Genomic DNA, 22788 nt, shown 5'->3' on the forward strand with positions numbered 1-22788 from the left:
GGGGAAGCAGCCAGTACTCTTAACCCCTGAGTCGTCTCTCCAGCCCTTCCCTTCCCTTCCCTCACTGTTTAAAGTTGCTTCTGGTTTTGCTTCTTTTTTAAGACAGACCAGGTGAATGTTAAACTCCAGATAATGCACCTGCCTTAGCCCTGCAAGTGCTGGGGTTACAAGTTTGCCGTCACCTCTGTGGTGCTCCTGAAGTCTCCTCTCCCTCCTCCCTCCATCATCACAGATCCACGGAACCCACACTCGTCTTGAACAGGAATCCTCCTGCCTCCACTTTTCCCAGAGCTAGGACAGGCATGCACCACACCCAACTCTAATTCCTCAGATGGAGACAGTGGGAAGTTTTGTGACATTCACCGTACGGAGCCAAACAAATCGGGTGGCAGCAGTGAGAAAGTCATCCTCAAAAATGACAGGAGCAGAGCTTCTGGGTGGCTCCGCCCCCCCACCTGATCCCCCACCTCCCTCAGCAACCTTCAAACTGACTGTGCTTCCGACAGAGTTTGGGGGCGTGCAGAGATGGTAACTGTCCTCGCTATGAGGAAACTCCATGACCAAAAGCGAGGGGCTCATAAAGGGTTTACTGGGCTCACACTCCCATGTTGTAGTTACAGAAGGGATTCCAGCAGGGCAGGAACCAGGAGGCAGGAGCTGATGCAGAGGCCACAGGGGAAGCTGCTTACTGGCTTGCTTTCCATGGCTGCCTCAGGCTGCTTTCTTATAGGACCCAGGGCCACCAGCCCAGGGACGAGACGTTGCCCACAATAGGCTGGACCCTCCCACACCATTCACTAATGAAGAAAATGGATTGGGGGGGCGTAGAGGGGAGGTGTAGGGAGCGAGTGGGAGGAGAGGAGGGAGAGGAAGGCTGAAGACAGGGTGTAAAATAAATAAATTCGAGACTGGAGAGATGGCCTGGTGGTTAAGGGCACTGACTGCTCTTCCAGAGGACCAGGGTTCAATTCCCAGCACCCACATGAAATTCGCAGCATCCATGGCAGCTGTGGCATGGCATCTCACTGTTGTCTTTGACTCCTGTTTAGGGGATCTGACATGGACACCTATACAGGCTAATCATCAATGCACATAAATTAACTAATTAAAGCTTGTCCAACTTTTTGTTGTTGTTTTGTCTGTTTGCTTTAAAGATGTATTTATTATGTATACAGTGGGCAAAAGATCTTATTACAGATAGTTGTGAGCTACCATGTCGTTGCTGGGAATTAAACTCGGGGCCTCTGGAAGAACAGCCAGTGCTCTTAACTTCTGAGCCAGCTCTCCAGCCCAAGTTTGTCCAACTTTTTAAAAACATTATTTATAATAAAAATAAATGAACAGAAGAAAGAAAGGAAAATGGCTGGATCCTGTGGAGGCTCCCTCCTTTCAGACGACTCCAGCCTGTGCCAAGCTGACATGAGAGCAACCAGCACAGCAGGGCTAAGAACGCAACAGGTGACAACTGTCCACTCTGTCACAACCCTCCATGTTGAGGTCCTTCTGATACTGAGACTCTATATTGTCAGGTGACCCCGCCGTGTGTGGTCACTGGAACACTTGAAACGCAGGTGACAAAAATGGCAGCTGTGACCCAGCATGCAAGCCTGACTATCTGAGTCCAACACTCCAGAGCCCACAGTGGGGGAAGGAAAGTGACTCCCCAGTTATCCTCTGACCCCACACACAGGTTCCCAAACACACACACATACACACACACACACACACACACACACACACTCTCTCTCTCTCTCTCTCTCTCTCTCTTTTAAAACTTGCAAGTGTGGCTGGGTGTTGGTGGCGCACGCCTTTAATCCCAGCACTCAGGAGGCAGAGGCAGGCAGATCTCTGTGAGTTCGAGGCCAGCCTGGTCTACAGAGCTAGTTCAAGGACAGCCTCCAAAACAATAGAGAAACCCTGTCTGAAAAAACCAAAAAAAAAAAAAAAACTTGCAAGTGTGATTTCTTCTTTTTCTTTTTAATTTCTGGTTTTTCAAGACAGGGTTTCTCTGTATTGTTTTGGAGGCTGTCCTGGAACTCACTCTGTAGATCAGGCTGGCCTCGAACTCACAGAGATCCACCTACCTCTGCCTCCCAGTGCTGGAATTAAAGGCGTGCACCATCAATGCCCAACTCGCAAGTGCAATTTCTATTCCAGTATCCTTTCAGAAATAACTATGAAGGAAAGTATCAGCCCGAAGGTCCATTCACAACTCCATGCCCTCCAGCATTCCCCCCCTCCCCCTTGCAGAGGTCTGACCCCAGAGTGGTTGGTATACACTCGGCTTTTACCACTGAGCTGTATCTCCAGCCCATTAACACCCCCACTTTTGAAGAATCTGGAGGAGGGTCCGTGAAGGTCCAGCCTGGGCTATGAGAGAACACATCTCAAAAAACCCAACAACAAATGAACAGGAACCAGGGCTTAAGATGTCCATTGGTAAAACATTTGCTTATCATCTGTGGTCTCTAGGTTTGATTCCCTGTACACATACTCAATGGTAGAACTGGACTCAAACCCCAGCACCACACACACAGCAAAAAAAGAAAAGAAACACCAACCCGATAAAAAGTTATAAGGTAGGCATGGCATGGCAATCCACCTCTATAACCCAGCATTTGGGGGCGTTGAAGCCATATTAGACTCCTCAAATTCAAGCCCAGACTGGACTACCTATTAAGTTCCAAGTTAGCACCTGCCTGAAAACCTTTGGTTTAAGCAAGTTAAAAAAAAAAAGAAAAGAAAAAGTAATCTTTCTATAATCTCACCAGGGTAGTGAGGCCCGACTAGCTCAGCCTGCATTCAGAACATCAGAAGTAGCTGGGCATTGGTGGCGCACGCCTTTAATCCCAGCACTCGGGAGGCAGAGGCAGGCGGATCCCTGTGAGTTCGAGGCCAGCCTGGTCTACAGAGCAAGTTCCAGGACAGCCTCCAAAAGGATACAGAGAAACCCTGACTCGAACCTCCCCCCAAAAAAAGCCAGAACATCAGAAGTAGAGGATGAGAGCCAGAGAGGCTTTAGCAGGGAAAGGCGCCGGCTTCACACCTGCAGATTTAAGCCCTGTGCCCAGGACCAACCCGGAAAAGGAAGAGCAAACTTGTTTCCACAGAGGTCCCCTGTGAGTGTGTGCCTTGACCCGTTCCTGCCCCGCAGGGCACCTCTGACCCCGGCAGTAAAAATGAGAACTAGGGACTGTGTGTCCTCACTCGCTGTGTCAGTTCTCATGGTTTAAAGCTCACCGTCCACCACCTTTTAATACTTTATGTCACCTCCCCTTTTGCTATAACACTGTGTAACTGGGTGGCCTCCCCATCGCCTCTTCTGGAGTCTTACACGGTCTGCACCCTCACCACCCTGCCAGGTGACTGACTTCTCCCGGATCCCCAGCTGCAAGCCTCAAACACCAGGGCTCTTCTGGACAACCCTCTCCACGAGAAGTTATCACAGGACCTCCTTCCCCGAGCTATGCCCCAGCCCCAGCTGACCCCATTCACAGACACGCAAGAGGATCACAATGCAGTGTCCCCTCTGCCCTCCAGGCCCTGGGAGATCACATGTCACTCTTTTCTGTAGACTCAGCTGAGAGAGGACCGCAGGAGCAGTTCATCAGGCACACAGACACGGCAAGCTATTTCGTTTATTTTGAAATAACCAGTAAAAGTTGACCTGTGTTCAGTATGAGCATATAAAAAACAACGGGAACAAAGGATGGCAGTGTAAATTCACCTCCAAGTTTACCAACTGGAAAAACCAGCTCAACAGTTCTCAACAGCAAAACCTCGACACCAAAGTAGAAACACCTGGAGAAGCAGACGGAGCCTCCCGCTTTCATAGGACAAACTTAGCCCGTGGAAGGGACCCACATAGGGTGCCTCAGCAGTGTGGCCAAGGACAGAGTCCAAGACAAAAGACCCTAAAAATCTACTGGTGTTTAACATATTTCTCTCTCTCTCTCTTTTTATTTTGAGAGAAAGTCCCTCAATATAGCCCTAGCTGTCTTGGAATTCACTATATAGACCAGGCTGGTCTTAAACCCAAAGAGAATAAGGTGCTAGCCCTCGATAGCAACATATTTCTTTTTAAAATAACAAAGAGAGAAGACTTCTTTGGTTCTCTGTTATTACAATCCAGAATCAGAAAAACCAATTATTCAGTTAGGAAGACATCTCCCGAGTTTGTAGTCTGGCAAACATCATACAGTGTGGCAGTGTTTCAGAGCACTAGCTTACAGGAAATGTAAAGAACACGAGTTATTCCACAAAGTAAACAAAATGTTTCCCTAAGGCTAGGACTTAAGAGCAGAATGAAGCCAGGGGTGAAGGGCTAATCCTGACACTAACCAGTGCAAAGGCGGTCCTCAGAGGACACCGGGAGAGCAAGCAGGGGCCCCTCTCTCCCTAGTCCACCTCCTCGATGGTGGGCCCCGACCCTGAGCCTCCCTTGGGCGCCTGGGCCCCGAAGCCCCCAGCCCCGGCAGCGCCCGCGCCCTGGTACAGCCCGCTGATGATGGGGCCACACAGCCTCTCCAGCTCCTCCCGCTTGTGCACGAACTCGTCCTTCTCGGCCAGCGTGTTGGCGTCCAGCCAGGAGATGACCTCCTGACACTTGTCCAGCACCTTCTTCCGGTCGGCCTCGCCGATCTTGCCCTGGAGGCCCGCGTCCTCCACGGTGCTCTTCACGTTGAAGGCGTAGGACTCGAGCGCGTTCTTGGCCGCCACCCTGTCACGCTGCACCTCGTCCTCGGCCTTGTACCTCTCGGCCTCCTGCACCATGCGCTCGATCTCCTCCTTGCTCAGCCGGCCCTTGTCGTTGGTGATGGTGATCTTGTTGGCCTTGCCCGTGCTCTTGTCCATGGCCGTGACGTTGAGGATGCCGTTGGCGTCGATGTCGAAGGTCACCTCGATCTGGGGCACGCCCCTGGGCGCCGGCGGGATGCCGCTGAGCTCGAAGCGGCCCAGCAGGTTGTTGTCGCGCGTCATGGCCCGCTCGCCCTCGTACACCTGGATCAGCACGCCCGGCTGGTTGTCCGCGTAGGTGGTGAAGGTCTGCGTCTGCTTGGTGGGGATGGTGGAGTTGCGCTTGATGAGCGCCGTCATCACGCCGCCCGCCGTCTCCAGGCCCAGCGACAGCGGCGCCACGTCCAGCAGCAGCAGGTCCTGCACGTTCTCAGACTTGTCCCCCATCAGGATGGCCGCCTGCACGGCCGCCCCGTAGGCCACCGCCTCGTCCGGGTTGATGCTCTTGTTCAGGTCGCGCCCGTTGAAGAAGTCCTGCAGCAGCTTCTGCACCTTGGGGATGCGCGTCGAGCCGCCCACCAGCACCAGGTCGTGGATCTGCGCCTTGTCCAGCTTGGCGTCGCGCAGCGCCTTCTCCACGGGCTCCAGCGTGCCGCGGAACAGGTCGGCGCACAGCTCCTCGAAGCGCGCGCGCGTGATGGACGTGTAGAAGTCGATGCCCTCGAACAGCGAGTCGATCTCCAGGCTGGCCTGCGTGCTGGACGACAGGGTCCTCTTGGCGCGCTCGCAGGCCGTGCGCAGCCGCCGCACGGCGCGCTTGTTCTGGCTGATGTCCTTCTTGTGCTTCCTCTTGAACTCCTCCACGAAGTGGCTCACCAGCCGGTTGTCGAAGTCCTCGCCGCCCAGGTGCGTGTCCCCCGCCGTGGCCTTCACCTCGAAGATGCCGTCGTCGATCGTCAGGATGGACACGTCGAACGTGCCGCCGCCCAAGTCGAAGATGAGCACGTTGCGCTCGCCCTTACCCGAGCGGTCCAGCCCGTAGGCGATGGCGGCCGCCGTGGGCTCGTTGATGATGCGCAGCACGTTCAGACCCGCGATCACGCCCGCGTCCTTGGTGGCCTGCCGCTGCGAGTCGTTGAAGTAGGCGGGCACCGTGATCACCGCGTTGGTCACCGGGTGGCCCAGGTACGCCTCGGCGACCTCCTTCATCTTCGTCAGCACCATGGACGAGATCTCCTCGGGGTAGAAGGCCCGCGGCTCGCCCTTGTAGCTCACCTGCACCTTGGGCTTGTCGCCGTCGCTCACCACCCGGAAGGGCCAGTGCTTCATGTCCGACTGCACCACCGCGTCGCCGAACTTGCGGCCGATCAGCCGCTTCGCGTCGAACACGGTGTTCTGCGGGTTCAGCGCCACCTGGTTCTTGGCGGCGTCGCCGATGAGCCGCTCGGTGTCGGTGAAGGCCACGTAGCTGGGGGTCGTGCGGTTGCCCTGGTCGTTGGCGATGATCTCCACCTTGCCGTGCTGGAACACGCCCACGCACGAGTAGGTGGTGCCCAGGTCGATGCCGATCGCCGTGCTCTTGGCCATGGCGCCGTGGCCGCTGCTGCTCGCTCTGGGCGGTCGGGGTCGGACGCTCGGCTGCTGCGGGTCGGCTGCGCTCTGCGGCGGGGAGGCTCCGGGGAACGAGGCTGGTTCTGGCCGAGAGTCGGGAAGGCGCGGCTCGGCCGCTCTTCGCTCTGGGCTCCGGGGGGGAACGCGAGATGCCCGTGGGAACCGCAGGCTGCGTCTGGTGCCCTGCTCGCCGCCCCGCGCCTTTATGGGTCGCCCTCGGGCCCCGCCCGCTCTCGCCTGGGCCAATCAGCGAGCCGGAGGCGGCCGTGGGGACCCGAATCTTCCAGCAGTTTCGCTTCTGGAGGAGCCTCCCCGCCTCCTTTGAGTAATAGGTTCGGAGGGTGCCGGCCCTGCCTAGAACTCTCCAGACCCTTCTGGGATTCGCTGGAGAGGACGGATCCCTGCGGTGGGGGAAGAGGGAGAAGGGGGGGGGGACGGACGTGCTGTTGCCTCCGTTGCCATGGCGACGCTGGCCCGCGGCCTCTGTGGAATTGCCTGGAAAGGTCACCTCTAGCTCGGTGTTGTGGACAGCTGGCTGTGATCTGAGGTTTTGGACAGTTGGTTAAGATCAGACTGGAGCGCTTCTGACTTTGCGGGTCGCGCTGCGGGCTGTAACCCCCACCTCTGCTTAGGTGACCCAGGGAGAGAGAGGCCTTGGGGCGTGTCTGGTGACGTGGTCCCCTCCAGTCGCGTTACAATGGCTGTGCTGACTCTGACCTCATGGACTAATTTAGGAATCAGAGACTCGGTCCCACAACGGGCTCAAAGTTGCCGGGAGGGGCGGGGTGGGGGGGGTGGGGGGACCCCGGTTGCTCAGTTTGGATGTTCCTGGAGCTCCCCACTCGTAGGGGCTCGTCGACCTCAAGTTTTCCAAACTGGATCGAAGACGAAGAGATTCCAGGTGAGCCGAGAAGGCTTTGATTGGAATGGGGCATTAGGTTGCGCGTCCTTGTTGGTCCTGGTTTGGATAGGGGCTAAGACATTTCTTAGGTTTGATTAATTTACAGACTAAGTCTAGTGGAACTCGGCGTCCTCGCCTCGGCGCCTTGAGTGCTGGGATTACTAGTGTGGCCCTCCCCACACAGACTCTAGTTGTTTTCGATCTGGGTGTGGGGGTTGTCAACCAAGAAAAGAGTTCCTCTTGAGGGACAGGGGTGGCTGGAAGGAGCCTTGGCTTGGAATCGGGAGGGGACACTTTAAGACCGTTTTGAATATGTTACTGGCACCAAAAAAACCGGCGGTATAATCAAGAGAAGGTTAGAAACTGGGTGTAGAGGTTCAAGCCTGCGCCCCAAGTGCTGAGGATGTTGAGAGGGCTTGGCCAAGGGGGTGGGGTTTTGTTTGAAAAAAACATGTAGAAGCCTGGCGTTGGTGGCGCACGCCTTTAATCCCAGCACTTGGGAGGCAGAGGCAGGCGGATCTCTGTGAGTTCGAGGCCAGCCTGGTCTACAGAGCTAGTTCCAGGACAGCCTCCAAAGCCACAGAGAAACCCTGTCTCGAAAAACAAAACAAAAACAAAAACAAAAAAACAAAAACAAAAAAAACATGTAGAAAATGTCTCTGTTGTGCCCTGTTTCTCAGAAAGATTGATGGAGGCCACGTGGTGGCCCAAGCCTCTTATCCCATCACTTAGGCATGGAGGCAGGGGCATTGCCTGAGCTACCTCGTGAGACCCCTGTGGGGGCTAAATTACCCCACATAGGTTGCTCAGGAAGGCACTTCTGAATGGAGGCTGGTGCCTGTCTTTTTTAAGAAACTGCTTGTTGGTGTGTTTGTGAGTGTGTGCTGTGTGTGCAAGTGCCTCCAGAGGCTAGAAGAGGCTCCCATCCCCTGGAATTGGAGTCGCAGGCAATGGTGAGCTGCCCAACGTGGGTGCTGAGAACTGAGCTCAGCTTCTTCAGCAGGAAGCATTCCTTTTGTTTAGTTTTGTTTTCGAGACAGGGTTTCTCTGTAGCTTTGGAAGCTGTCCTGGAACTTGCTCTGTAGACCAGGCTGGCCTCAAACTCACAGAGATCCGCCTGCCTCTGCCTCAGGAAGTGCTGGGATTAAAGGCGTGCACCACCACTGGCCCCATGCAGGAAGCATTCTTCACTGTTACAAGTCCTTTGTCCCCTACCATCCTTTTAAGGAGTTTCAGAACACAATCTTAGGAGACAGGTCGATAGGTACGGTCCCACAGTAAAACACACCACTGCCATAGGCACGCTGGCGTTGATTTAGGCCCCGTGAGAAATGGGGAGAGTATCTACCTTCCTTCCACCTTGGAGTGGCTGAGGACACCAGTGTCTGTCATCGTTGCATAAATGCTTTGCCGTGCAAGCCAGGCCTGGGGGTGAATGTGAGCCTGTGGTAGCAGCAGCATTATTCACGGCCTCGGGGAAGTGGAAGGAAGCCGGTGTCCTCGGGAGATGACTGTGGAAGGAAAGGGTGGGGGACAAACACAATGGTTGGGGTTCAGTCTTAGAAGTGCCGGGGTATGCAAGCTCATGGATGAGAATTAATGCCGAGTGAAACGAGGCCTGCCATAAACGGACAAAAGCTGACTAATTCCAATAAGCACAGGGTGAGTGGACGAATCCAGAAGACATCCCACTCTCGGCGAGAAAACTCAGCATAATCCCCACTCTTTGGAGGCCAAGGGAGAGAGACTGCAGGCACCACCCGGATTAGGAAACATCAGGGGGCCCATTTTGGAATGAATTCCTGTGACGATGAGTATTTCAAAATGAATATAGGCAAAGGTTCATTATTGATTGAAGATTTTAATCAAGCCCGCTGGGGGACAAGGTTCAGACTAAACGGAGCCAGTTTGCCCGTGGGAAGCGGACCATGTGGTGCCGCCTCCCATATTGTGTTGATGCGGGTCCTGCCCTATGACATCTGGTAGACTCGAAACCCTGCAGAAGCCAGCGGTGATCCTGAAACAGACTAATGGGAGCCTTGGGGGCTGCCCGAGGGTCTTGGGACCTGTGCTCTGAGACAAAACTAGAGTGAAAACGTAACCACTCCGGGGTGTAGCTCCACCGTAAAGCCCTTGCTTAGAATCCCCAAGGCCCTGGGTTCCACACCCCTCATACGCAAAGAGACAAAAACCCAGAACCAATCCCAAAGATAACTTCAAAGAATAAAGACAGTGAAAGGTAAGTGGAGTAGGCATTTAGACAATGCTTATTTCATGTTATTCAGCGTGACAAACACAAATGTATAAACTCTTTGCACCAGACACCTTTAAAGTTGAGGCCTAGCGCCTTTCTCTTGGTTTCTCCTTCCTTCCTTCCTTCCTTCTGTCCTTCCTTTCTCTCTCTCTCTCTCTCTCTCATTTTTTTTCTTTCTTTCATTTTTTTTTTTTGTTTTTGTTTTTGAGACAGGGTTTCTCTGTATTGTTTTGGAGGCTGTCCTGGAACTCCCTCTTTAGACCAGGCTGGTCTCGAACTCACAGAGATCCGCCTGCCTCTGCCTCCCGAGTGCTGGGATTAAAGGTGTGCTCCACCACCACCTGGCTCATTTTCTATTTCTTATGAGAGGGGAAAACACAGAATTGTAGGATGTCTGAGACAGCCCAGACCATAGGTGTAAAGAAAAGCAGCCTGCTGTAACCCCAGCATTTGGAAAGCCGAGGGAGCTAGCCTGGGATACACGGGGAGTTCCGGGCCAACCTGGGCTACAGAGTGAGACACACTGCCTTACGAGAACTAAGTAGTGACCCAATACAACCTCCGAGAGGCTAGAGGGGAGGCTCAGTGGGTAAAGTGCTTGGCACGTAAGCGTGAGACCTGAGTTCAATCCCCAGGACCCACAGGACGGAACAACATTCCCAGCACAGTGCCGTGCACCTGGGATCGCAGAGCAAGGGAGATGGCTCACGGGGCTTGCCCGACAGCCAGCATGGCCAGTGAGCGAGCTCCTGTTTCAACAAGGTGCCTGCTGCCCGACAGCATAGCCAGTGAGTGAGGTCCTGTTTCAACAAGGTGCCTGGCAGATGAACGACAGCAGGGTTGACACCTTACATCCACGTGTTCCTTGTGTACACAATCCACACCAAAACAACAGCTAGCCCCAAAAACAACACTCACAGCCTCTCTGGGTAAGACTTCTTTCTGTGAAAAAGCCTGGGGATTTGCTTATCTTCATGCTTGTGGTTTCAACCAGACTGATTGATTGATGGAGCTGGAGGTCCGGTTCAGCAGCTAATAGCACTTAATGCCTTTTTACTTATTATGCATACAATGTTCTTTTTTTTTTTTTTAATCTTACTATGGGGCTGGAGAGACAGATGACTCAGAGGTTAAGAGCACTGGCTGCTCTTCCAGAGGTCCTGAGTTCAATTCCCAGCAACCACATGGTGGCTCACAACCATCTGTAATAAGATCTGGTGCCCTCTTATGGCCTGCAGGCAGACATGCAGACAGAACACTGTATACATAATGAATTAAAAAAAAACTTATTATTTATACAGTGCTCTGCCTGTGTGTGCCCCTGCAGGCCAGAAGAGGGCACCAGACCCCATTATAAATGGTTGTGAGCCACCATGTGGTTGCTGGGAATTGAATCTGGGTCCTCCTGAAGTGCTCTTAACTGCTGAGCCATCTCTCCAGCCCCACAAAATAATATATGAAAAAATTAAAAAAAAATGACCAAGGGCTACAAGAGGGCTCAGCCATTAAGAGCATACCTGTCCTTGTAGAAGACCTGAATTCGCCGGGCGTTGATGGCGCACACCTTTAATCCCAGCACTCAGGAGGCAGAGGCAGGCGGATCTCTGTGAGTTCGAGGCCAGCCTGGTCTACAGAGCGAGTTCCAGGACAGCCTCCAAAACAATACAGAGAAACCCTGTCTCAAAAAACCAAAAAAAAAAAAAAAAAAAAAAAAAAAAAAAAAAGAAGAAGAAGACCTGAATTCAGTGCCTAGGACCCATCCTTGGAGTCTAGCTCTGACTCCAAGGCCATCCCATTCTCCCGACCTCCACAGGTATCTGCATTCACGTGCCTATGCCCGCACAGACATGCACATAATTAAAAATAATAAATCTTGAGTTACTAACTGATCGACAAATAGCTTAAGTTTTATTTAAAAACAAATCACTTCCCCCAAGTGTGATTATAAAGTCTCATTTCTCCATAGGCCTCGGAAGACCATGGCTGCTAATAAAGGAATGGCCATAGGCATCGACCTGGGCACCACCTACTCGTGCGTGGGCGTGTTCCAGCACGGCAAGGTGGAGATCATCGCCAACGACCAGGGCAACCGCACGACCCCCAGCTACGTGGCCTTCACCGACACCGAGCGGCTCATCGGCGACGCCGCCAAGAACCAGGTGGCCATGAACCCCCAGAACACTGTTTTTGATGCCAAGCGTCTAATCGGCAGGAAGTTTAATGATCCTGTTGTACAGTCGGACATGAAGCTCTGGCCATTTCAAGTGGTCAACGAAGGAGGTAAGCCCAAGGTGCTGGTGTCCTATAAAGGGGAGAAGAAAGCCTTCTACCCCGAGGAGATCTCGTCCATGGTGCTGACGAAGATGAAGGAGACTGCGGAGGCTTTTCTGGGCCACAATGTCACCAACGCAGTGATCACGGTGCCCGCCTATTTCAATGACTCTCAACGCCAGGCCACCAAAGATGCAGGTGTCATCGCCGGACTCAATGTGCTCAGAATCATCAACGAGCCCACGGCGGCCGCCATCGCCTACGGCTTGGATAAAGGAGGTCATGGAGAGCGGCACGTGCTCATCTTCGACCTGGGCGGCGGCACGTTCGACGTGTCCATCCTGACGATCGACGACGGCATCTTCGAGGTGAAGGCCACGGCGGGGGACACGCACCTGGGCGGCGAGGACTTCGACAACCGGTTGGTGAGCCACTTCGTGGAGGAGTTCAAGAGGAAGCACAAGAAGGACATCAGCCAGAACAAGCGCGCCGTGCGGCGGCTGCGCACGGCCTGCGAGCGCGCCAAGAGGACCCTGTCGTCCAGCACGCAGGCCAACCTGGAGATCGACTCGCTGTTCGAGGGCATCGACTTCTACACGTCCATCACGCGCGCGCGCTTCGAGGAGCTGTGCGCCGACCTGTTCCGCGGCACGCTGGAGCCCGTGGAGAAGTCTCTTCGGGACGCCAAGATGGACAAGGCTAAAATCCACGACATCGTTCTGGTGGGCGGCTCGACGCGCATCCCCAAGGTGCAGAAGCTGCTGCAGGACTACTTTAACGGACGTGATCTCAACAAGAGCATCAACCCGGACGAGGCGGTGGCCTATGGGGCTGCAGTCCAGGCAGCTATTTTAATGGGAGACAAGTCTGAAAAAGTACAAGATTTGCTTTTGTTGGACGTAGCTCCCCTGTCTCTAGGATTGGAGACCGCTGGGGGCGTGATGACTGTCCTGATTAAACGCAACTCCACCATCCCCACCAAGCAGACGCAGATCTTCACCACCTACTCGGACAACCAGCCGGGCGTGCTGATCCAGGTGTACGAGGGCGAGCGGGCCATGACGCGCGACAACAACCTGCTGGGCCGCTTTGACCTGACTGGCATACCCCCCGCACCCAGGGGCGTGCCCCAGATCGAGGTGACCTTCGACATCGACGCCAACGGCATCCTCAATGTCACGGCCATGGACAAGAGCACGGGCAAGGCCAACAAGATCACCATCACCAACGACAAGGGCCGGCTGAGCAAGGAGGAGATCGAGCGCATGGTGCAGGAGGCCGAGAGGTACAAGGCCGAGGACGAGGGCCAGAGGGAGAAAATCGCTGCCAAAAATGCCTTGGAATCCTACGCTTTTAACATGAAGAGCGCCGTGAGTGACGAAGGTCTGAAGGACAAGATCAGCGAGTCCGACAAAAAGAAAATACTGGACAAGTGCAACGAGGTCCTTTCCTGGCTGGAGGCCAACCAACTGGCCGAGAAGGAGGAGTTCGATCATAAGAGAAAAGAGCTGGAGAACATGTGTAACCCGGTCATCACCAAACTCTACCAGGGGGGATGCGCCGGGCCCACCTGCGCGCCGGGGTTCACGCCCAACAGGGCTGCCACAGGCCCTACCATCGAGGAAGTCGATTAGCATTTCCCAGACCTGCAGGGTGCTGGGGTGCCTCTAGGGGAATTTTTATTCATCTTGGAACGTCACTATGACTCTTGAGCTGACTAGACTTGAGCCTAAGTCACCGTCCTTTGGGATTCTGATGGAGAAGTCTGTATTTCATCTCTTCGCGCCCCCCACCCTTGTGTCTGCGATCCTGAAATGTACCTTTGGAAAAGCAAGGCCCCTCTGGACCATTTGAAGAATTGGATGTCTGCTATTTATTAGCCTCATCTTTCTCCTTCCTGTGTGGATGGTTATTCGTCTCTCAGTAAATTTGTTCCCAAAGGAAGTAGCTTCTGGTATCTTTCTGTTTCCTTAGTCATGGCCCTACTGTGAGTGTCTAGCTTACTTGACTCTCACCATGCAGGCCAACTTGGCCCCTTACTTGCAGCAATCCTCCTGTCTCTGCCACCTGAGTTCTGAGATTACAGGCATGCACCGCCATGCCCAGCTTTAGTTGTTTTTTGGAGTCAGGGTTCCTTGTAGCCCAGGTTAGCCTCAGACACTATATCCAAAAATGACCTGTGTCTCCCTCAAATGGTTTAGTTCCTGATGTCTTTAAACTGTCAATGTTCCTAGAAAAGTCAGACGGGAGCTCACACAGGACATACATTCTGTTTGTGAGTTTGTTGTGGCTGATGAATCAGCTAAGGGTGAGGGACTCAGGTTTGTGTAAGTTCAGCGCTTCCAACAATTATTTTGCCCTTTTTGGTTTTGTTTTGAGATGGTCTTATGTAGTCTAGGTCTGCTTGAACTGTCCACCTGAATGATGACTGGAATGATAGAACATTACACCTGCCAAGAAAAAAGTTTCCTAATTTTCTGGCACCCTAGGTCTATATAAATTAGTTGCTAACTGTGGTTACTTCTTTTTTTGAGGGGGTGTGGTTTTGAGACAGGGTTTCTCTTTGGCTTTGGGGTCTGTCATGGAACTTGCTGTGTAGACCAGTCTGGCCTCGAACTCACAGAGGTCCTCCTGCCTCTCCCTCCCGAGTGCTGGGATTAAAGGTGGGCACTACCACTGTCCAGCCAGTGGTTACTGCTTCTAATCAATCACAGGCTGACTTAGGTTCAAATGCAGATTCTGTTGAACTTGGTAACAAATCTGCCTTGATATCCTGATGGATCCAGATCTGAACACCTGAAATCCCAGCTCGGGGAAGCAGAGAAGGATCATTGTAGGCAGGTCAGTCTGGCTGAATGAATCAGCCTGCTCCAGGATGGATGACAAAGCCCATCTCAGGGAAGTGAGATGGGGCTGGAGAGATGGCTCAGTGACTGAGAACATGCACTGCTCTTCCAGAGGACAGGGTTTAATTCCTAACACCTCTATGGTGGCTAAAATCTGCCTCCAACCGCAGAATATCCAGCGTTCTCCTCCAGTCTCTGGAGCACAGCACAAATGGTACACATGCATGCAACCAAACACTCTTACACATAAAATTTAAAAATTAAACAAGGTGGAAAATGACTGAAGGAAACCTAGTGTCCATCTCTGGCCTGCACACTCCAGCCCCCCCCACACACAGAGGAGACCCTGGCATGCACGCTCCAGACCCCACACACACAGAGGAGACCCTGGCATGCACGCTCCAGACCCCACACACACACACAATGGAGACCCTGGTATGCACGCTCCAGACCCCCCCACACACACAGAAGAGACCCTGGCATGCACGCTCCACCCCCCCACACATAGAGGAGACCCTGGCATGCACGCTCCAGACCCCACACACACACACAAAGAAGACCCTGGCATGCACGCTCCAGACCCCCCCACACAGAGGAGACCCTGGCATGCACGCTCTAGCCCCCTCCCCCACACACACAGAGGAGACCCTGGCATGCATGCTCTAGCCCCCTCCCCCACACACACAGAGGAGACCCTGGCATGCACGCTCCAGACCCCACACACACAGAGGAGACCCTGGCATGCACGCTCCAGACCCCCCACACACACAGAGGAGACCCTGGCATGCACGCTCCAGACCCCTCCCCCACACAGAGGAGACCCGGGCATGCACGCTCCAGCCCCCACACACACAGAGGAGACCCTGGCATGCACGCTCCAGACCCCCCACACACACAGAGGAGACCCTGGCATGCACGCTCCAGACCCCTCCCCCACACAGAGGAGACCCTGGCATGCATGCTCCAGACCCCTCCCCCCCCACAGAGGAGACCCTGGCATGCATGCTCCAGCCCCCTCCCCTCCACACACAGGAGACCCTGGCATGCATGCTCCAGCCCCCTCCCCTCCACACACAGAGGAGACCCTGGCATGCATGCTCCAGCCCCCTCCCCTCCACACACAGAGGAGACCCTGGCATGCATGCTCCAGACCCCTCCCCCCACAGAGGAGACCCTGGCATGCATGCTCCAGCCCCCTCCCCCCCCACAGAGGAGACCCTGGCATGCATGCTCCAGCCCCCTCCCCTCCACACACAGGAGACCCTGGCATGCATGCTCCAGCCCCCTGCCCCAGCATACACACACAAAGGAAACCTTGGCTATCCTCTATTTTGGCATCCTGTAGAGAATTCTACCCTGTAATCAGCAGGCCAGATGCTCAGAATTTTTGTACCTACAGGCAGCCTCAAGAAGACAACGCAAAACATCAAAATAGCAAGCCTCTCCCTCGGTATTCAGACAGGGTTCCCACCCAAGTGTCCGCCAGATACAACATTTAATTAAATGGCAACTTCCGACTTAATTACCATTAAAAACAACAACAATGCCTTTCCTTCCCCCAGGCAGCTGCATCCCTTGTCTGGGAACTTCCCTGAAGAGGCTTTTTGTTTCCCCTCACCTGGCACACCTGACAGCAGCTTCTCCTCCTCGCCTCCTTTTCCGGATATCAACCAAATACGATGTATCAAGTTGCAGCAAAACTAAGCACCTCCCCTCCCCCTCGTATTAAGGCTGAAAAAGGTGACCCAGAAGGTGTAAATGGTTCCAAAAGCAGGCAAAAGAGTCAGAGACAGCCCCCGTCCCCACTGTTAAGTCCCATAAGAGGACTAAGCTACACAACCATAACCTATATATGCAGAGAGCCTAGGTCAGTCCCATGCAGGCTCCCCGGTTGTGAGCTCAGTGTCTGTGAGCCCCTAAGAGTTCAGATTAGTTGATTCTGTGGGTTTTCTAGTGGCGTCCTTGTCCCCTCTGTCCGAAGATCCTTCCTCCTTCTGAAGGATTCCTGGAGCTCCGCCTAATGTGTGGCTGTGGGTCTCAGCCTCTGTTTTCTGCTCTGGGTTTTCTGGTGTCTCCATTTTTATCAGTCAGCTCTTGGTGAACTCATTTACAACGGGAATGTTCCAAGCCTGTTAATGCTGTTCACAGAACAGCCAAAGCAGTATTTGGAGGTGAGCTATTAGAAAATGTTTCAGGGCCGGGGAGATGGCTAAGCAATTAAGAGCATTTGTTGCTCTTCTAGAGGACCCAGATTCTAGACCCAGCATCCATAAGGTGGCTCCTAACAGTCCATACCTCCACTCCCAGGGACCTGAAGCCAGCTAACTTCTCACCAACAGTCACGTAGTGCAGAACTAACCTGCAGGCAGATACAGCCATACACATAAAAGAAGAAAATGTGATTTCTAACTGTGAGCTACAGTCTGTTTAGTTCTTTACAAACAAGGCCTGCGTAAAAGCTAAAACATATGGACGCGAGAGCTGGGGCTGTTCCTTGGTGGGTGTGCTTAGCGTGTGTAAGCTCTGGGTTCCAGTCCCAGGAAACCCCACCCCCAAAATCCCACATAAGCCTGAAATTGAGGGAAACTTGCTTACTGGGAACTTTTGATAAGAATCAGGATTCGGCCAGGTGGTGGTGGCAGAGCACGCCTTTAATCCCAGCACTCGGGAGGCAGAGGCAGGAGGATCTCTGTGAGTTTGAGGCCAGCCTGGTCTACAGAGCCAGTTCCAGGACACACTCCAAAGCCACAGAGAAACTCTGTGTCAAGAAAGAGAAAGGAAGGAAGGAGGGATGGAGGGAGGGACAGGATTTGGGGGCTGGAGAGATGGCTCAGAGGTTAAGAGCACTGGCTGCTCTTCCGAAGGTCCTGCGATCAAGTCCCACAACCAGAGAGTGAGCACACCATTTATAATGAGATCTGGTGCCCTCTTCTGGTGTTCAGGCAGAACATAATAAATCTTAAAAAAAAAAAAAAGTAGGATTTGTCTTCAGGCTCCCCTTATAACCCTCCCCAACACCACACACAGCACAGCCAGCGTGTGTTGATGAGGTTCTGCTCCCTTTGACACAGGGCAGCTTCAGCAGGCGTCTAAACCAGAATCCCCCTGTCTCAGCTCTCTCCAGGATTCCGGGAGGGCACCAACCCTGCCCAGCACTGAGCATCATTTTAAAGCTTCCCGGCAATCCTCCACAGGAAAGCGGGGTATGAGCAAACCACGGGGGGGGCGGGGGGGAGAGAGAAAGAGAGAGAGAGGAAAGAGAGAGAGAGAGAGAGAGAGAGAGAGAGAGAGAGAGAGAGAGAGAGAGAGAGAGAGAGAGAGAGAGAGAGAAAGGAGGAGAGAGAGAGAGAGAAAGGAGAGGAGAGAGGAGGAGGAGAGAGAGGGGAGGGCGGACGAGGGGGGGCGAGCCGCCCTGAACGCGCAGCCGTCACGGGCCCACGCATGCGCAGTGGGAGGCGGCCGCTCGGGAGGAAGTGGGAGACAGGAAGACCCGCCCCCTCTCGGTTTGGCGGTCCCGTCCGCTCTTCCCTCCTTCGCTCGCTCCCCTGGAGCCCGGGCTCAGCCGCGCGCTCTCGGCCCTGGGCGTTTCCCCGCGGCTCCCCCCCGTGGCGCCTGCGTGATCCCGCGGTGCCCCACGCGCGGGCTCGCGCTCGGGCTCCCGCCCGGCCTCTGGCCCGCAGCCCCCGGCCCTTTCCGCCGCGGCCCAGGCCGCCGCGCGTGGCGCCAGCACCATGGTGGGTACCGTGACGTCAAAAGGGAGCGCCGCCGCCGCGCGCCGCGGGCCGTTCGAACGGGGCCGGGGCCGCTCGTCCGGTCGCCCCGGGCTGCAGTTTGAGCAGACTCGTAGGAGCCAATGGTTGCTTTGGGCGAGAGGAAGCCCACGGGCGCCGCGGGAGGACGGAAAGCTAGCCTCGCATCTCCCCGCCGGGGGAGCGGCGTCTTTGGAGGGTGCGGGTGGCGTGCGGTCCTCATTTCCCCGCAGAGAGCGCGCAGATTTCCTACGGGAGGTGGTGGATTCCAGAGATCGGGTCCAGGGCGCCCACTGTGACCCAGTGAACGGCCCAGTATCTGCGAAGAGATTGTCGTCGGTCGTGGACTTTTCTTGGGAACTGCCAGAGTCGGGGGCGGGGCACAGAGACTAGTATTTCAGAGTACGGGGCACGGGGTTCCTCCTCCCTGTACTTTTCATGAGGTAGTTTCCCCCTCCTTTTCCCAACAGCTCTTCTACTCCTTCTTCAAATCCCTCGTGGGCAAGGATGTGGTCGTGGAGCTCAAGAATGACCTGAGGTAGGTATTTACCTGAAGTTGGGAGGTGGAGGGGGGTGGGGGTGCCCAGGGTCCTGAACCTCCCCCCTCCCCAAAGTTGTTTTGAGAGAGCAGGTGGGCCGAACACAGAAGAAAAAAATAGCTTGTGCCATAAGGGTAGAGGTTAGGTTTAAGATTGCTGGGCATAGTGGTCTACTCCTTTAATCCCAGCACCTGGGAGGCAGAGGCACCCTGATTTCTGTGAGTTCGAGACCAGCCCGATCTACAGAGTGAGTGCCAGGACAGCCAGAGAAACAACCCTGTCTTGGAAAAAGAAAAAAAAGAAAAGAATTCGTTACACGAGTAACATGGACTCGACTATGTTCTTTAAAAATATGCTAAATAAATGATAAAATGCTAATAAATAAATAATGCTTATTGTACTCTTGGAAAAAATATACCAAGGTGTTTGTAGCTTTGAGTGTAAAAAACATTTGCCAGGCAGTGGTGGTGCACGCCTTTAATCTCAGCACTCTGGAGTCAGAGACAAGCGGATCTGTGATTTTTTTTTTTTTTTTTTTTTTTTTTTTTGGTTTTTCGAGACAGGGTTTCTCTGTGGCTTTGGAGGCTGTCCTGGAACTCGCTTGGTAGTCCAGGCTGGTCTCGAACTCACAGAGATCCTCCTGCCTCTGCCTCCCGAGTGCTGGGATTAAAGGCGTGCGCCACCAACGCCCGGCCGGATCTGTGATTTTTAAGGCCAGCCTGGTCTGCAGAGAAACCCAGTCTGGAAACACCAAAAACAAAGAAACAAAAATGATTCAGGTAGCATTAATCTCTCAAAAACGTAAGAGGTTAATTAAAATTCAAAAGTTTGAACTTCCGTAATAAAACCTGTTATCATGGGAATGAGTATATTGGCAGGGAAAGCAGTTAACTATAGTGTGCATGGCACAGTGCCCATTTAGTTAGAGAAAACGCACACAGAAGCCTAACACGGTCCCTCCTGTACTGTATCTGCGTCCTCCGCCTCCTTGTCTGTTTGCTTCTTAGCCGTTCAGGACTCGGAGTAAATGTTGTGTCGCTGCAGAGACGTTTCTGGGCCCTTTAGTCACATCAGTCAGCATCTGCTTCCCTCCTAGTGGATGCTTGGAAGCTTAGTGTCACAGGGGAACGTTTTCCCTCGTGTGCTGGGGATGAGCCCAGGGCTCAGCAGTCCACCAACAACTCCACCAATTCTCCCTCTCATGCTGTATGTCCCATTTGTTCTTAAGATGGGGTTTCTCTTTAACACCCCTGATAGTCCTGGGACTGTACGAGGCTGGAAGATGTCAGTTTTTTTGTTTTTTCTATGTAGCTTTGGAGCCTCTCCTGGCTCAAGCTCTGTAGAGCAGGTTGGCCTCGAACTCAGATCCACCTGTCTCTGCTTCTCCAGTTCTGGGATTAAAGATGTGTGCCACCAGTGCCTGGCAGATTTAAGATTGTTAAAAGAATTGAGAAATGTAAACTAAGGTATTTAAAAGTAGCCGTTGGTAGGGCTGGAGAGAAAGGGCAGTGGTTAAAAAAGAGCTTGCTGCCATTCCAGAGAACTAGAGTTCAGTTCCCAACTACTGCAATTTTAGCTTTGGGGATCTGATGCCCTCTTCTGGCCTCAGTAGGCGCCTACATGCACACAAATAATAAAATATTAAAAACATGCCTTTAATTCCAGCACTTGGGAGGCAGAGGCAGGTGGATCTCTGTGAGTTTGAGGCCAGCCTGGTCTACAGAGGTAGTTTTAGGACAGCTAGGGCCACACAAAGAAATCCTGTCTTGGAAAAATAAACATAAAAAGATGACTATAAATGATGGCGTCTGTCTATAGTTCCAAGTGGGGGCAGGAGGATTGCCACGAGTTTGAGATCAGCCTGGGCCAAAGAGTGAGAACCTGTCTTTAAAAGGAAATACAAATATTAAGCAGAATACAGGCCTGTTGTGCAACGGTTGAGTAGCAATTATTGGTGTAGGGGTCTGAATTGATGAACCATTCTGAGAGGCTTCACCTGTTCCTCTCAGAATCAGAGGCCACATGCTGGCTCTCCCTTAGGCTTCAAAGGCCTTGACTTCTCCCCACATTCTTGTTCTAGCTTTGATGCCCCCCATGCTGGTGTCAGGGTGTGTCTGATGTCCCCATGCTGGTGTCAGGGTGTGTCTGATGTCCCCATGCTGGTGTCAGGGTGTGTCTGATGCCCCCATGCTGGTGTCAGGGTGTGTCTGATGCCCCCATGCTGGTGTCAGGGTGTGTCTGATGCCCCCATGCTGGTGTCAGGGTGTGTCTGATGCCCCCATGCTGGTGTCAGGGTGTGTGTGTTAACTTGGTTCTTCCCTCTGCCCTTTGCAGCATCTGTGGAACCCTCCACTCTGTGGACCAGGTGAGACGCAGTAAAGGTTCAGTCTGTTCTGAGGAAGGAAGGGGGAGTCGGGTGGCGTCTTGTATCTTCTCTGGAGTTAATGGTGCTGTCCCTCTTTCTCAGTACCTCAATATCAAACTCACTGACATCAGCGTCACAGACCCTGAGAAGTACCCTCACATGGTGAGTTGGGGCTGGCCAGAAACAGGAGCCCTTTAAGGCCAAGGCCCCCTGGGTGGCCAGAGGCTTCCTAATGGAGGGGCTTTCACTCCTATGTGCCTCCAGTTGTCGGTCAAGAACTGCTTCATCAGGGGCTCGGTGGTCCGCTACGTGCAGCTGCCGGCAGACGAGGTGGACACGCAGCTGCTGCAGGACGCCGCCAGGAAGGAAGCCCTTCAGCAGAAGCAGTGACACCCCCCCCACCCTGCCCAGTGCTTCAGTGTTTCGTTCTGTTAGTGATTTTTTCTGTTTAATTGAATGGATGAAAGGGAACAGGAGCGGCTGTCCTCTGTTGGGAAGGGAGGGAAGGAAAGCTGGGAACCGTGAGACCTCCTGGTCCCCGCCTCTCTCCCTTCCCTGGAGATAGATGGGCGAGAGCTTCCTAGACCTATCCAGGGCAACTTGTGATACACTGGGGGGAATGAGGAGAATCTGTCCCGCATCGGGAATAAAATTTATGATGCAAACTGAGTTCTGGCTTTGTGGTCTACGTTGTGGGCTGGGAGGTGGGGAGGGTGTTTGATCTACACTCCCTGCTCTTCGTGCCTCCCCCTCCCCAGCCAGGAACCCAGTCCCATTTACCAGCGTTGGGTACTTCTGCGCTAAGGCTGTAACAGCTTGGCCAGGAGGACACTCATCGGGTGAAAGGCGCCAGCCGCCAACCGTGACCTGAGTTGATGCCTGGGACCCACTTGGTGGAAATGTCTTTTCCACATGCGCTCAAGTGCACACAGTAAAAATGTAATAGAAAATAAGGCGCTCAAGTGCACACAGTAAAAATGTAATAGAAAATAAGGCGGTGGCCGCCCAAGCCCTGCGAACTTGTTCTAGCCATTTGCTTCAGCGCACCAACTGGAGTGCCTCTGCCTTCCCTTTCACACGCGGAAGAACTCTTCCTGTCCCTCTTCTCCAGTGCTGGAGTTAGACCCAGCACCGCCCGCGAGCCCGGGAGCACCGGCTACCAAATACTAGCCCGTGACCTGCCCGGTTCCCTCCGCACAGAGCGTAAGTGCAGGCAGGCGACGCAGCCCGGACGATGCACTGCTGAGCTTTATCCCAGCGGCCCCAGGCTGCAGAGTCCTGCAGGAGGCGGTGGCGGCCATCACCCTGACCCGAGGACCCCGGGGTGGCCACGGCGGCGCCTGACCCGAGGACCCCGGGGTGGCCACGGCGGCGCCTGACCCGAGGACCCCGGGGTGGCCCGCGGCGGCGCCTGACCGAGGAACGCGCGGTGCCCTCCGCGGCTGCGCCTGGCCCAGGACCGGCTCGTGCCCGCCGCGGCGGCGCTCGCCCCTGCAGCCGTCCCGCCTCGGAAGG

General features: G+C 54.0%; 3 protein-coding genes across 3 annotated transcripts; 2 read left to right on the plus strand and 1 right to left on the minus strand.

The window, feature by feature from the left end:
- Positions 1 to 3624: 3624 nt before the first annotated feature.
- LOC101830239 (heat shock 70 kDa protein 1A) lies at positions 3625 to 7025 on the minus strand. The gene has a single exon (XM_040732089.1). It carries the CDS (start codon positions 6322 to 6324, stop codon positions 4399 to 4401), a length of 1926 nt encoding a protein of 641 aa, XP_040588023.1. The 5' UTR covers positions 6325 to 7025; the 3' UTR covers positions 3625 to 4398.
- Positions 7026 to 7122: 97 nt separating this feature from the next.
- On the plus strand, positions 7123 to 13718 carry LOC101828609 (heat shock 70 kDa protein 1-like). Its single transcript, XM_040732088.1, has 2 exons — positions 7123 to 7249; positions 11470 to 13718. Exon 2 carries the CDS (start codon positions 11483 to 11485, stop codon positions 13406 to 13408), a length of 1926 nt encoding a protein of 641 aa, XP_040588022.1. The 5' UTR covers positions 7123 to 7249; positions 11470 to 11482; the 3' UTR covers positions 13409 to 13718.
- A 4388-nt stretch (positions 13719 to 18106) lies between these two features.
- Positions 18107 to 21942, plus strand: Lsm2 (LSM2 homolog, U6 small nuclear RNA and mRNA degradation associated). Its single transcript, XM_005086831.4, has 5 exons — positions 18107 to 18354; positions 18840 to 18907; positions 21243 to 21273; positions 21376 to 21435; positions 21538 to 21942. The coding sequence occupies exons 1-5, from the start codon at positions 18352 to 18354 to the stop codon at positions 21661 to 21663; spliced, it is 288 nt and encodes a 95-aa protein (XP_005086888.1). The 5' UTR covers positions 18107 to 18351; the 3' UTR covers positions 21664 to 21942.
- Positions 21943 to 22788: the final 846 nt, after the last annotated feature.

Source organism: Mesocricetus auratus, unplaced genomic scaffold, assembly GCF_017639785.1.
Source record: "Mesocricetus auratus isolate SY011 unplaced genomic scaffold, BCM_Maur_2.0 Super-Scaffold_100027, whole genome shotgun sequence".
Lineage (NCBI taxonomy): Eukaryota > Metazoa > Chordata > Mammalia > Rodentia > Cricetidae > Mesocricetus > Mesocricetus auratus.

Bases quoted from the DNA above. Each gene is read 5' to 3' on its own strand.
- LOC101828609 (XM_040732088.1), top strand. From the start codon at position 11,483: ATGGCTGCTAATAAAGGAATGGCCATAGGCATCGACCTGGGCACCACC.
- Lsm2 (XM_005086831.4), top strand. The intron at 18,908-21,242 runs GTAGGTATTTAC...TGCCCTTTGCAG, and splicing joins GAGCTCAAGAATGACCTGAG to CATCTGTGGAACCCTCCACT. The intron at 21,436-21,537 runs GTGAGTTGGGGC...ATGTGCCTCCAG, and splicing joins CTGAGAAGTACCCTCACATG to TTGTCGGTCAAGAACTGCTT.
- LOC101830239 (XM_040732089.1), bottom strand. From the start codon at position 6,324: ATGGCCAAGAGCACGGCGATCGGCATCGACCTGGGCACCACCTACTCG.